At 43.8% G+C, this 15,466-nt stretch overlaps 1 protein-coding gene across 7 annotated transcripts in view; it reads right to left on the reverse strand.

The window, feature by feature from the left end:
• The window catches only part of LOC134349510 (polypeptide N-acetylgalactosaminyltransferase 16-like), a 262,565-nt gene that overhangs the window by 17,895 nt on the left and 229,204 nt on the right, over positions 1-15,466 (reverse strand). For all 7 annotated transcript variants that reach the window (XM_063053987.1, XM_063053962.1, XM_063053996.1 and 4 more), the window contains 3 exons: positions 10,685-10,772; positions 9,079-9,163; positions 3,483-3,586 (listed from right to left, as the gene is read on the reverse strand). In XM_063053987.1, the coding sequence (XP_062910057.1) occupies positions 3,483-3,586; positions 9,079-9,163; positions 10,685-10,772 (277 nt within the window). The remainder of the gene's footprint in view (positions 1-3,482; positions 3,587-9,078; positions 9,164-10,684; positions 10,773-15,466) is intronic.

Here is a 15,466-nt window from a genome sequence, read left to right on the forward strand (position 1 = left end):
CTAAAACTCGAGGACACAGGTTTAAGGTGTGAGAGAAGACTTAAAGGGAGTCCTGAGGGGCTATTTTCACATGGGGGTGGTGGGTATGTGGATTGAGAGTCAGAGAGGTGGTTGACGTGGGTGAAGTTACAATACAGTACTTAAAAGACATTTAGAGAGGTATATGGATAAGGAAGGTTTAGAGGAATATGGGCCAAATTCAGATAAATGGGTCTATCTCAGGGAGGCATGTTGGTCAGCACGAAGAAGATGGGCCACAAGGCCTGTTTCCCTGCTGATTATCTCCATGGTTGTAAAGCACCTCTTTTGCATGGGAGTAAATCAGCTGACTGCCGGCACTCTCCCCTGCAGTAGCCTGGCCCTCAGATAGACCGCTCAGGAAGCCGCGCCACCTTCCGTGTCCATGGAGGCTGCTGACTGGCTGCGTGCTTGGTGCCAGTAGCCACACATGGCCAGGAGCACTGAGAACCCTGTGCTGGGACACCGTGGATGGCATCCCGGGAGAAAGTGGGATGAGGCAGATCCCAGTATCTTGGAAATGACTGGTAGCTCATTCAAGTCACACTCTCTGAGAAGGTTAGGGTAGGTTTAAAAGTCTAACCAGCGCATCAAACAACAGCTAGCTGCACTATCTGCATTAAAGAGTCTCCACTGTTTCTGCAGGCTGGTTCTATTCTTCCAGAGAAGGAATGCACCTTGTCACGGTCCAGCTCACCTGCAGACTGAGAGCAAGGGAACATGTCATAGAGTCATACAGCACACACACAGATCCTTTGGACCACCAGTTCAATGCCTGGTCCACTTCCCCCCGTATCCTGGCAATTAAAATGTTTGTCTACATACTTTTTAAATGCATAGTATCTGTCTCCTTCATCTCTTTATGCCATTGCGATAAAGTTCTTTCTCAGATTCCCCTTAGACTACTTACCCCTAACCCACTGCCCTCAGATAACTGCATCACGGGGGAAAGTGTAGCAGTTTCTAGCTATTCGGTACAGCTTACAATTTTGTACCCCTCTGTCAGGTCTCCGTCAGCCTCCTCCATTCCTGGGAGAATAGACACAGCTTCTACCGTGTCTCCTCTCAAATGAAGAACTCTATCCCAGGCAACATCTTGAAGACTCTCCTCCGCGTTCTCTGCAGTCCAGTTGCACCCTTCCTACAGGACAGATTGTGATCACTGGCAGTGACCAGAGCTACACGTACTGTGTAAAACTATTTGTTTTATTACAGATATTAATCTGACCTCACTAAAGTCAAAGTTTGAAGTGCATTTATTATCAAAGTATGTATACTATATACTGCAAAACCTTCGGTTTCGTCTCCTTACAGGCAGCCACAAAGCAAAGAAACCCATTACAAACACCCAATGTGCAGAAAAAAAATATACTTAGCTTTCTTCGTTTTGTTTGCTAGGGGCAAGTAGTTGCTGTGCCTTCTTAAACCGGAAACTTCAAAACCAACAGATGACAACAAATAATTTTCCTGGAACACCATTGGGCTAAAGAATGGGTAAGAAATTTAGACAGGAGCTGAGGAAGAATTTCTTTCCCAGAGGGTGTTGGAATCTGGAGAGTGCTGCCTGAAGGGGTGGTGGAGGCAGAGACTCTCTCAACATTTAAGAAATATTGAAGTAAACTCTTGAACTGACAAGGTATAAACTCTAGTGGACTAAATCCGAGTAAATGGGGTAGGTATGGATACTTGGGTATTTGATAGTTGGCATAGATTTGGTTGGCCAATGGGCCCATTTCTTTGCTGTAGATGACATTTCACCGTGATAGCTTAGGAAGTATCTACAAGAAGAGGCAAGAAATAATATTTTAGGGAGGCAAGTCTTGCTCTCAGGATCCTGGCTATTGAAGGCACAGGTGGAGTGAGTAACACCTTGGGCGCAAGGTGTGCAGAGCCCTCAAACGGGATCGGCCTTTACAGCCACCTGAGAACCCACCACCAATAGACAATTCACTTAGTCAACAGGCAATCATTGATAGCATTCATTTCAGGAAGATCAGAATATAAAAGCAAGAATGTACTGTCCAGGCTTTATAAAACATTGGTCAAACTGCATTTGTGAGCAGGTTTGGGCCCTGTATATATGTGTTGGGCCCTGGAGAGGGTCCTGAGGAGGTTCACAGGAATGATTTACCATATGAGGAACATTTAATATCTCTGGGCCTGCACTGGCCGGAGTTCAGAGGGATAATCAGGGTCACTGAAAGCTAGCAGATACTGAAAGGCCTGGATAGCTTGGGCTTTCAGAGGATGGCTCGATTAGTCGTTATTTATTATTAATAATATTTCCTTTCTTTTTGCAACTTATTTAATTTTATTTTATTTCTATTATATACTTACTGTAATTTATAGTTTTTATTATTATGAATTGCAAGGTACTGCTGTCGCAAAACAACAAATTTCACAACGTGCCAAACATTTCTGATAAACTATTGATTAATTATTATAATCAATACATAAATTAATGAACAAATAAATTAATGATGAATACTTAATATATTATTTATTCCATTAGTCTTCGGATCTGAGGGCACACTCAGAATAGAGGGGTGTGCCTTTAAAAATGTGATGCAGAGGGTTTTCTCCAGCCACAGGATGGTGAATCTGTGGAAATTGTTGCCACAGACGGCTGTGGAGGCAAAGTCACTGAGTGTACTCTAGGCAGAGATTGCTAGGTCCTTAAATGATGAAGCGGGCTAAGCCAGGAGAATAGACTTGGAAAAAACCTGCCAAGAATGGCCTAATTCTGTTCCTGTATCTTATGGTGTCATGGCAAAATAAGGGAGGGGAGGCCTGAACAAGGAAGTGACTTAAAACAGACATGGAGCCACAGAATCCAATATGTATTGGGGGCACAGTAGTAGTAAATTAATTAGGTAGCTTGTGTTACATTGTGGGCACAGAGATTTTAATGGGCTCTGGTCTGCGCTATTTGTCTGCAGTGGTGAGAACCTCATACTTTACTCCTCCCTCTTCACTGAATCTGAAGGTAACCCTTCCCTTACACCATTAACAGCCTGGGACATTGCAGACAACGTCACAGGACCATTAAGAGCTGAAGGAATCCTCATCCTCCAATACAGACTTTCACCAGAATATATACTTTTCCAATCGCAGCGCCATTGGTGGTTCACTGTTGACAGAGTAAAACTCGGAGCATGGGCTCTGATAACATCCAACCCAGTGCATGGCACTCTTGCCATCAGAGGTTTCAAATCCCACCCCAGGACTTGAGCACATAACCCAGACCTCATGAGGAAGTGTGTGGGTGACAGAGGTGAAACAAACTATTGGTCTCTTCATTGGAAGCAAAGTACTCTATAGCCTCAGATGCAGAGCTGGTGAGGTCTTTTCTTCATAAAACTGCAAAAGTCACTCCCCGTCTAGGGACATCTCCTCTGTAACCCAATCTTCTGAATTAATCTTGTACCGAAAGAAACCCAAGATCAGCAAGAGAACAGCCTCACCAAAGTTCTCACCACCCCAGATGTCCATTTGTGTGTCGTATCTTCCAAGGTGGTTAAACCAGGATTTATTTATGACAAAGATCCCTCCAGCGATAACAGGGGTCCTATGGAAATAAAGCAGAGGCGTCAGCCACAGCTCGTTGGAGCCTGAAGACGATGGGTTCAAAGCCCACACCAGATGGCCGAGCATGATAATTACACCACATTAGGAGATTTAAACTTCAAATGAGTGTAAAGAGGAGAAAGACAACTGCACTTCGTAATGGAAAATGAAATAGATAGGATTGCACTGAGAGCAGGCATAAAGCTGATGATTGAGCTTGCTACAAAGATACAAGCTTGTAAGGACTTAACAAAAAAAGGAAATCAACCGAAACAATTTACTTAGAACAAAAAAAAGAGCAACAACAGAAAACCATGAAAACGATGATCAAATGGAAATCTATCAAACCAAGAGCAAGAATATATCACCACGATTGGCACGTCATGGATCAATAAAGAAAATAACAGCAATGTTCAAACTGACAAGGTGCAGGAGTGATTTACCAGGATGATGCCTAGATTAGAGGTCATGTGTTAAAAAGAGAGACTGGATATACTTGGGTTGTTTTTTCTGGAGAAGTGGAGGCTGAGGGGAGATCTGATAGAGGTTCATAAGATTATGAGAGGCAGTGATAGAGAGGTTATGAGAAGCATATAGCTGGTATATTTTTCCCAGGGTCAAAATGTTTAATACTAGGGGGCATCCATTTAAGGTGTGAAGGGGATGTACAAGGCAAATTGGTGAATGCCTGGAATACACTCTCAGAGGTAATACTGGAGGCAAATATGATAGAAGCATTTAAGAAGCTCTTAGAGAGGCACATGATATGCAGAGATTGGAAGAGTGCAAACTTTTGTAGGCCAAAGGGGAGTTGTTTATTAGGCTTCAATTCACTAGTTTAAATTAGTTCAGCACATCATCATGGGCTAAAGTGCCTGTTCCTGTGTTGTGTTGTTCTATGTTCTATCAAGTTAAAGGCACAAAATACACAAAGACTACAATGTAAGGATAAACATTACAATACTAAGGAATTAATTTGGTGAGCACAACAACCTTCACCATCATCCAGCAGCGGACAGTATGGACAAGTATTTAATTGGGGGAGGGTGAATTTTAATGCTATTGGGCAGGAACTTGGGATCATAAATTGGGAACAGATGTACTCAGGGAGATGCACAAAGGGAATGTGGAGGGTGTTGGGGGAGCACTTGCATGGGGTTCTGGATAGGGTGAAAGAAACGAAATGTGAAACATCAAGTCAAGACGAAGAAGGAAACTTATTTAAAGTTTGGGAAATACAGATCAGTCAGGAGGAGTTCAGGAAGAGACTCTGGAGAGTTGGGTGGGTGGGGGAGATGGGCATAAGAAGGTTTTGGTGAGGAAAACCCCAAAGCATTCTACACATACAAGAAGTACGGGAGGATGGCTCAAGTGGCATGCAAAAGTTTGGGCACCCCTGGTCAAAGTTTCTATTACCGTGAATAGCTAAGCGAGTAAAAGATGACCTGATTTCCAAAAGGCATAAAGTTAAAGATGACACATTTCTTTAATATTTTAAGCAAGATTACTTTTATATTTCCATCTTTTACAGTTTCAAAATAACAAAAAAGGAAAAGGGCCCGAAACAAAAGTTTGGGCACCCTGCATGGTCAGTACTTAGTAACACCCCCTTTGGCAAGTATCACAGCTTGTAAACGCTTTCCATAGCCAGCTAAGTCTTTCAATTCTTGTTTGGGGGATTTTTGCCCATTCTTCCTTGCAAAACACTTCTAGTTCTGTGAGATTCTTGGGCCGTCTTGTATGCACTGCTCTTTTGAGGTCTATCCACAGATTTTTGATGACGTTTAGGTCAGGGGACTGTGAGGGCCACGGCAAAACCTTCAGCTTGCACCTCTTGAGGTAGTTCATTGTGGATTTTGAGGTGTGTTTAGGATCATTATCCTGTTGTAGAAGCCATCCTCTTTTCATCTTCAGCTTTTTTACAGACAGTGTGATGTTTGCTTCCAGAATTTGCTGGTATTTAATTGAATTCATTCAGTGAAATGTTCCCTGTGCCACTGGCTGCAACACAAGCCCAAAGCATGATCGATCCACCCCCTTGCTTAACAGTTGGAGAGGTATTCTTTTCATGAAATTCTGCACCCTTTTTTTCCAAACATACCTTTGCTCATTGCAGCCCAAAAGTTCTATTTTAACTTCATCAGTCCACAGGACTTGTGTCCAAAGTGCATCAGGCTTGTTTAGAAATTCCTTTCCAAACTTCTGATGCTGAATTTTGTCGTGCGGACACAGGAAAGGTTTTCTTCTGATGACTGTTCCATGAAGGTCATATTTGTGTAGGTGTCGCTGCACAGTAGAACAGTGCACCACCACTCCAGAGTCTACTAAATCTTCCTGAAGGTCTTTTACAGTCAAACGGGGGTTTTCATTTGCCTTTCTAGCAATCCTACAAGCAGTTCTCCTGGAAAGTTTTCTTGGTCTTCCAGACCTCAACTTGGCCTCCACCGTTCCTGTTAACTGCCATTTCTTAATTACATTATGAACTGAGGAAATGGTTACCTGAAAATGCTTTGCTATCTTCTTATAGCCTTCTCCTGCTTTGTGGGCATCATTTATTTTAATTTTCAGAGTGCTAAGCGGCTGCTGATTGTTGGGACGAAGTTTGAGGAGTCAGGGTATTTATAAAGCTTTGAAATTTGCATCACCTGGCCTTTCCTGACGATGACTATGAAGAAGTCATAGCCTTAACAAGTTAATTAACGTCTGAGACCTTGGTAAAAGTTATCTGAGAGCTCAAATCTCTTGGGGTGCCCAAACTTTTGCATATTGCTCCTTTCCTTTTTTTCACTCTAAAATTGTACAAAACAAAAATAATACACTAATCTTGCTTAAAATGTTGCAAAGAATGTTTCACCTTTAACTTTATGACTTTTGGAGATCAATTCATCTTCTACTCACTTAACTATTCACAGTAACAGACATTTTGACCAGAGGTGCCCAAACTTTTGCATGCCACTGTAGATCCATTTAGGGATAAAAGAGAAATCAAGTGTCTGTGGTCAAGGGGGCGAGGGAAGGTCCTGAATGAATACTGTGCTTTAGTATTCACCAGTGAGAGGGACCTTACCCAATGCCAGAACAGAGAAGAAAAGCCTAGTATGCTGGAGCACGTCGATTTTAAGAAAGAGGATGTGCTGGACTTTTTAAAAAAAACATTTGGATAAGTAAGTCCCCCATGCCAGACAGGATACAATCCTAGGTTACTATGGGAAGTGAGGGAGGAGTTTGCTGTACCTTTGGTGATGATCTTAGTGTCCTCACTGGCCATAGGAGTAGTACCAGAAGAATGGAGGGTTTCAAGTGTATTTCTTTATTCAGGGTAATAGAGATAATTCTGGGAATTATAGGCCAGTGAATCTTATATCAGTGGTGGGCCAACTATTGGAGAGGATTCTGAGGGATGGGATTTATTAGTATTTTCAGAAGCATAGACTGATGAGCGATTGTTAGCAGGGCTTTGTGAGGGGCAGGCCATGACTCATAAACCAGATTGAATTTGAGGAAGCCACAAAACAAACTAAAGCAGTGGATGTGGCGTACGTGAATTTTAGTATGGCATTCGGACATTCAATAGCGTTCCCCATTCAGAGAGTCACGAGAATGGAATGCAGACAAACATGGTTACGTGGATACAGAATTGACCTGACTGAAGGTCAGTGACCAGTTGTGTTCTGCAGGGCTGAGTTCTGGGACCCCTGCTCTTAGTGATTTTTATAAAAGACTTGAGGAGTTGGAAGGATGGATTAGTAAGTTTGCAGATAACATGAACGTTGGTGGAGTTGTGAACAGTGTAGAAAGTTGTCATGTGTTACAACGCGACATCGATAGGATGGGCCGAGAATTTGCAGATAGAGTTCAATCCAGAAAAGTGTGAAGTGATTCACTTTGGAAATTTGAAATTGAAGACAGAAATCAGGGTTAATGGTAGGATTCTTAACAGTCTAGAGGATCAGAGGGATCTGGAGTCCACACCCATAGAGTCCTCAAAGTTGCTGCACAAGTTGATAGGGTGGTTAGCCTTAATTAGTTGGGGGATTTTGTTCAAGAGCCATGTGGTAATGTTGCAGCTCTATAAAACCCTAGTTAGACCACACTTGGAGTATTGTGTTCAGTTCTGGTCACCCTATTGGAAGGACGTAGAAGGTTTGGAGAGGGTGCAGAGAGATTTATCAGGACAACACACAGAAAATGCTGGAGGAACTCTGCAAATCAGGCAGCATCTATGGAGAGGAGAAAACAATTGACATTTCAGGTTGAAACTCTTTATCAGGACAAGATGGTTACTCCTTTCCATAGACGCTGCCTGACCTGCTGAGTTCCTCCTGCATTTTGTGTGTGTTACTCTGGATTTCCAGCATTTGCTGAACTTCTTGTGTTTAAGATTTACCAGAATGCTGCCTGGATTAGAGAACAGAGAGAGGACAGTTAGTGCCTTTGTCCCAGGGTGGAAATGGCTAATATGAGAGGGCATAACTTTAAGGACTTTGCAGGAAAGTACTGTATAGGGGGATTCTTACACAAAGTGATAGATGGATGGGATGTCCTGCCTGGGGTGGTGGTAGAAGCAGATACATTAGGGACATTTAAAGACACTTAGTTAGGGACATGGATGAAATAAAACTGGAGTGCTATGTAGGATGGAAGGGTTAAATCTTAGAGTAGGTTAAAGGGTAGGAACAGCATCGTGGATCAAAGGGTTTACACTGTGCTGTAATTTTCTATGTTCTGTGTTAAAAAAAGGTGAAAAATGTAATGAAAGCAATTAAAATTTACCAGGTTTTATGATGCTGGAACAAAATCTACAGATGCTGGAAATCAGAAACAACCAGAAAATGCTGGAAACTTCAGCACCCACGCATCATCCACAGGGAGGGAAGGAGTGAACACTTTCAGTTAAAGACCCCTCACCAGAACTGGAAAAGGGAGGAGACAAATGTGTTTTAAATTTCACAGAAGGCTCAAGCCGATTCTTCTTCCTGTGTAGAAATGTCAGATACTAGAAGGCATAGGTTTAAAGTGACAGCAGTAAAGTTTCAAAGGAATGTATAGGACTGTTTTCTTTTAACAGAGGGTGTGGTAGGGCCTCAGACACACTAGCAGGGAAGTGGGAGTAGCAGATACAACGGTGGTGTTTAAGAGGCTGTCAGACACATAAATAGCTAACAGTGGAGGAATATGGAGAGCCATGGTCCCAGTGCAGGTCGATGGACAGAAGCAATTTAAATGGTTCGGCATGGACTCGGTGGAACGAAGGGCCTGTTTCTGTGCTGTACTTTTCTGTGACTCTCTGATGTGCAGGGAGAGGCGATTAGTTTAATTGGGCATCATGATTGCAGAGACATCAAAGGGCTCGTTCCTGTGCTGTACTGTTCTATGTTCTCCCCATGTGTGGGGGAACCAGAGAAAGCAGTTCATTCAACGACAGCAGCTGCTGTGGCAGTCAGTCAGGCAACTAACACTGGAGTGAATGCCAGCAGTTCGCCCACCACTCACCGGATTGATTGGGTTGGATCTGGCCTTGCCATCCTCTGCTCAAAGGATATCTGTTCCCATTTAAAGTGCAAACTCCAGTCAAAGCCTACAGGAAGAGGGAGGGAAAAACAGCAGGATGAACTGAGGGGAATCATACTGGGAACCTGCCAGTAAAATGCAGTTGAGGGGAACACCAATATTGTGGCTCACACATTCAGCTCTTGCCTGTACTTCTAACCTCATATTCTCTGCATGTATAGACACGGGATCTGGCTACGACAGGCAGCTTAGCCGAGAAGCTGGGGGTGATCTGCCTTCTTGAACTACTGCCATCCTTCAGGTGAAGGAGTTTCTAACAGTGCTGAAAGACAGGAACTCAGGATGTAGACCAATATCAGCAGGCTAAGGCTCTTGTAAGCAGAAGCTGCAGAGGGAGGGGTGGGGGTCCCTGCACCCACTGCCCTAGATCTCGGCTGGGTACTCCAAGTTAATCCAAAATTAAGCAACTGCAAGAGGCAGAGAGATCAAGATACATACACCCATTTTAATTCCAAATCAGAAAGAAAATAATTTATAAAGTTTACTGCAAACAACAGGAATTCTGCAGATGCTGGAAATTCAAGCAACATACATCAAAGTTGCTGGTGAACGCAGCAGGCCAAGCAGCATCTATAGGAAGAGGTGCAGTCGACGTTTCAGGCCGAGTCCTGACGAAGGGTCTCGGCCTGAAACGTCGACTGCACCTCTTCCTATAGATGCTGCTTGGCCTGCTGCGTTCACCAGCAACTTTGATGTATGTTGTTATAAAGTTTACTGATTAGATTTGGGTCTTTAGACTCTTGCGGCTTACAGAAATACATAAAAACTTAAAGAGTGCTTTGGACAGAGTAGTGAGGCAGTTGCCGTGGACCGTCTGGACCTCCCAAGTCCTGATGAAGGGTCTCGGAACAAAACGTCAACTGTTTATTCCTCTGCATTGATGCTGCCTGACCTACTGAGTTCCTCCAGCATTTTGTGTGCGTTACTCTGAATTTCCTGACTGCCAGCCATCTTAAGTCTCCTCTTCATTCCCACAATGACGTCTGTCTCCGCTGCCAGGGTAAGGCGAGACACACACTAGAGGAACAACACCCTAGAATGGATGTGCACTGTGCCCCATGTACCTCCGACTGATGGGAGAACATCCTGTTGACTCAGGACGGCGCTGGGGAGCGGCCCAGTGCCAAGGAGGCACAGACCAGCCACCGTCAAATGCTAAGCCTGCTACTTCAGAGCTCCTCAACCTTGCTTGTCAGAGAAGAGAAAGGGTAGGGTGGGGAGGAGAGTGGAACTCAGTTGGGCTCAGGGTATGGTGGGCAGACTTCCTCAATCAAGAGGGTGTTCCAGGGTCAGCCCTGAACATAAAGCACTGGAGATGTTACCAAGGATGGGCTATTCATAGAAGATATAATCAGCAGCACGTCACAATGGGCCTCCAGGATGGGCAAGTTAAAATTAACTTTTCAGAATATATGAGGGGTTAAAGGTCATTCTGATCAGCCAAAACCCACAATTGAGCTATATGCTTGGTCGTTCTAGCCTTGTTTTCTTTGAAAGGAAATAGCAATGAAGGAAACACACTCTGTACCTCCCCTCAGATCTGCAGATGCGGCCAAGTAAGCGAAGGTGTCCAGGCTTATGACGTCAATGATGGGGCTCACCACCCGAGTATGATCCTGCGGGGTTGGGAAGAGAACAGTCAGCGTCATTAGCACGGAAAATGGAAACATTCTCAATGCAGGAGAGAATTGTCACTGGTTGAGCGTATCCTTGAATCCATGAAGTTTGTGCTGCTCGTGTCAAAGGCAGTTTCTACATGCAGGATCCCACAAAGAACAACTGGAAAAAGGATCAGGAAGCCTTTGCTGGTTTGTCTGCTATTGCAGGGGACCTCTCGCTCCCTCCAGTCACTCTGCTCTCTGAGCAGACAGGCTGCACAGTCTATAGCACTCCACCTCATGTCAGAAAGGCCTGAGGATAGTGCAGTCCTGAGACCGAATGCAAATCTCAGTTCCGTGACCCTGACGCCCTTCTGAGGGAGTGCCACTTTGTTAGAGCAGCACCTTTCAGGTGCCATCACAGGCTACTGACCTCCTTCACACAGATGAACTGGGGAGCTCTCCCCACTTCGTTAGACAATATTTATTCCCCAACCAAAAACCAGAAAATCTGTTTTTGTAATATCACATTAGCTATGCATGAGATTTTGCAGTGTACAACCCAGCTGCTACATTTTCATCGTCACACCCAAAAGAAATTCTGAAACTGATGGAGATCATGGAATAGAAAGTCCTTCTTTCCTCTAGGCTGGACTTCATGAAGGGTTGGAGACACAAAAGGCTGCAGATGCTAGAATCTGAAGCGACGAACAATCTGCAAGAGGAAATCAGCAGGTCTGTGTGACAAAAGGAATTTTCAACGTTATGGCTCAGGACTGATGCAGGTTTCAATCTGCTTTAATCCTGACCCAAATTTCCTCAGCAGCTTGTCTGTTGCTCACGAGATATTGTGCTTACAATGTGCCCATCTACAAGGAATCCAGAGAAGTAATTCAATGGTGGGGGAGAATTGAAGAGAGTAAAGGATCTGACTTATGAACCACCAAAGACTCCTTTGGTTTATGGTTGCCCGTTTCAGCCTACCACACTTCCCCAGATCATCCTTACTTGCACAAAGCCAGTAACAGTGGCATTGAAGTAACTTCACTTCTGTTGTCTGCTCCTATTTTGACCAATGCAGCTTAAAAACATTTCCACAAGTAGGTAGACCTGAGCAAATTTATTAAAGAGCGATAGACCAGATTTAATTTTATCTAACAGCTCTTAAAATAGTGTAAAGGAAAAACACAAATTAACAACTGGGACATTAGATTGGGTGAGACATATCCCCATACCTTGAGATAGAAAGTGGGCAGAACAATAATCGATCAGCAAGAGGTGTTTCAGAAAGAAGTTAATGTGAGGGCCAGGTGTTCTGTTTGCCAGCAAATATAACTGTGGTTAGATAGAGGCAAGGAGCAGCAAGGCAAGAAACTCCAGCATTGGGAAGTTATACAGAGGGGCAGTTAGGCCACAAAATACTGCGAGCCATTGTCTGCAAGTAAGAAAAGAAACTTGCAAAAGATGTCAGAATTAATGTTTACTATTATACTGGTTAAAGAAGCTACTACTCAGAAGCATTCTGGGCCTCTTCAAAATGGATAACAGTGGTGGAAAGTAAACCATGGCTATGTTGAATGAGTACTTTACAATGGCAGGAGAGGTTATATTTAAAATAGCCCATGATGAAATTAGGGACAAGGACTTAGAAGATAGAACAGGAGAGTAAACAAACAGGCCTTTCAGCCCACAATGCCTGCCAAAACTACAATCAATAACCAATTAGTGTCACGAGAGCGATAAGTACATGGGACTAGATGGCTCTTGTCCCAGGTTTTCACTGAGGTAGGTGAGAATACCACGGACATCCTTGTGATCTTATCCAAAGTCCATCCCTTAGTCTGGAAGACTGCACACGTCATACTGCTGTTTCAGATAGATGGGGGAAAGACATCATCAAATGATCTCTGGCACTGAGTTTGGTTCTGCAGTGCAGAAGGGAGGGTGGAAAAAGAGGAGAGCGGTAGTGATAGGGGACTCAATAGTCAGAGGTGCAGATAGGAGGTTCTATGGTCATGACAGAGAATCCAGGATGGTTTGTTGCCTCCTGGGTGCCAGGGTCAAGGATGTCTCTGATCGATTGCATGACATTCTGAAGTGGGAGGGTGATCAGCCAGATGTCGTGGTGCACATCGGTACCAATGACATAGCAAGGAAGAGTGAGGAGGTCCTGGAGAGTGAGTATAGAGAGCTTGGTAGGAAGTTGAAAAGCAGGACCTTAAGGGTGGTAATCTCAGGATTGCTACCTGTGCTACGTGCCAGTGAGGCTAAGAATAGGATGCTCTGGAGGATGAACAAGTGGCTGAGGAACTGGTGTAGGGGGCAGGGTTTCAGATTTCAGGATCATTGGGACCTCTTCTGGGGCAGGTGAGACCTGTACAAGGGAGACGGGTTACACTTGAACTACAAGGGGACCAATATCCTTTCAGGGAGGTTTGTTAGTGCTGTTGGGGAGGCTTTAAACTAGATTTGCAGGGGGATGGGAACCAGAGTGCCAGAGCTGACAGTGTGGCTGGGGTGAAAATAAATGATGTTAAAAGTTCAAGCAAATCCGCTAATAGAAAGGTTGTGAGTGGTGGTAAAAATCTTCTGAGGTGTATATATTTCAATGCTAGGAGTATTGCGGGGAAGGCAGACGAGTTGAGAGTGTGGATTGACACGTGGAATTATGACGTTATAGCAATTAGTGAAACTTGGCTACAGGAGGGGCAGGACTGGCAGCTTAATATTCCAGGGTTCCGATGTTTCAGATGTGATAGAGGCAGAGGAATGAAAGATGGGGAGGGGGGTAGCATTGCTTGTCAGGGAAAATGTTACAGCAGTGCTCAGGCAGGACAGATTAGAGGGCTTGTCTACTGAGTCCTTATGGGTGGAGCTGAGAAACAGGAAAGGTATGGCCACATTATTGGGGTTGTATTATAGACCACCCAATAGTCAGCGAGAATTGGAGGAGCAAATCTGCAGAGAGATAGCAGGCAACTGCAGGAAACATAAAGTTGTGGTGGTAGGGGATTTTAATTTTCCACATATTGATTGGCACTCCCATACTGTTAGGGGTCTAGATAGGTTAGAGTTTGTAAAATGTGTTCAGGAAAGTTTTCTAAATCAATATATAGAGGTACCAACTAGAGGGGATGCGATATTAGATCTCCTATTAGGAAATGAGTTAGGACAAGTGACGGAAGTGTGTGTAGGGGAGCACTTTGGTTCCAATGATCATAACACCATTAGTTTCAACTTGATCATGGACAAAGATAGATCTGGTCCTAGGGTTGAGGTTCTAAACTGGAAGAAGGCCAAATTTGAAGAAATGAGAAAGGATCTAAAAAGCGTGGATTGGGACAGGTTGTTCTCTGGCAAGGATGTGATCGGTAAGTGGGAGGCCCTCAAAGGAGAAATTTTGAGAGTGCAGAGATTGTATGTTCCCTGTCAGGATTAAAGGCAAAGTGAATAGAAATAAGGAACCTTGGTTCTCAAGGGATATTGCAACTCTGATAAAGAAGAAGAGAGAGCTGTATGGTATGTATAGGAAACAGGGAGTAAATAAGGTGCTTGAGGAGTATAAAAAGTGCAAGAAAATACTTAAGAAGGAAATCAGGAGGGCTAAAAGAAGACATGAGGTTGCCTTGGCAGTCAAAGTGAAGGATAATCCAAAGAGCTTTTATAGGTATATTGAGAGTAAAAGGATTGTAAGGGATAAAATTGGTCCTCTTGAAGATCAAAGTGGTGGGCTATGTGCGGAACCAAAAGAAATGGGGGAGATCTTAAATGGGTTTTTTGCGTCTGTATTTACTAAGGAAACTGGCATGAAGTCTATGGAATTAAGGGAAACAAGTAGTGAGATCATGGAAACCGTACAGATTGAAAAGGAGGAGGTGCTTGCTATCTTGAGGTAAATTAAAGTGGATAAATCTCCAGGACCTGACAGGGTATTCCCTTGGACCTTGAAGGAAACTAGTGTTGAAATTGCAGGGGCCCTGGCAGATATATTTAAAATGTTGGTGTCTACGGGTGAGGTGCCGGAGGATTGGAGAATGGCTCATGTTGTTCCGTTGTTTAAAAAAGGATCAAAAAGTAATCCAGGAAATTATAGGCCGGTAAGTTTGACGTCGGTAGTGGGTAAGTTATTGGAGGGAATACTAAGAGACAGAATCTACAAGCATTTGGATAGACAGGGACTTATTAGGGAGAGTCAACATGGCTTTGTGCGTGGTAGGTCATGTTTGACCAATCTATTGGGAGTTTTTCGAGGAGGTTACCAGGAAAGTGGATGAAGGGAAGGCAGTGGATGTTGTCTACATGGACTTCAGTAAGGCCTTCGACAAGGTCCCGCATGGGAGGTTAGTTAGGAAAATTCAGTAGCTAGGTATACACGGAGAGGCGGTAAATTGGATTAGACATTGGCTCGATGGAAGAAGCCAAAGAGTGGTAGTAGAGGATTGCTTCTCAGAGTGAAGGCCTGTGACTAGTGGTGTGCCACAGGGATCAGTGCTGGGTGCATTGTTATTTGTCATCTATATCAATGATCTGGATGATAATGTGGTAAATTGGATCAGCAAATTTGCTGATGATACAAAGATTGGAGGTGTAGTGGACAGTGAGGAGGGTTTTCAAAGCCTGCAGAGGAATTTGGACCAGCTGGAAAAATGGGCTGAAAAATAGCAGATGGAATTTAATACAGACAAGTGTGAGGTATTGCACTTTGGAAGGAC

The sequence above is a fragment of the Mobula hypostoma genome, chromosome 1 (genome assembly GCF_963921235.1).
Source record: "Mobula hypostoma chromosome 1, sMobHyp1.1, whole genome shotgun sequence".
Taxonomy (NCBI): Eukaryota; Metazoa; Chordata; class Chondrichthyes; order Myliobatiformes; family Myliobatidae; genus Mobula; species Mobula hypostoma.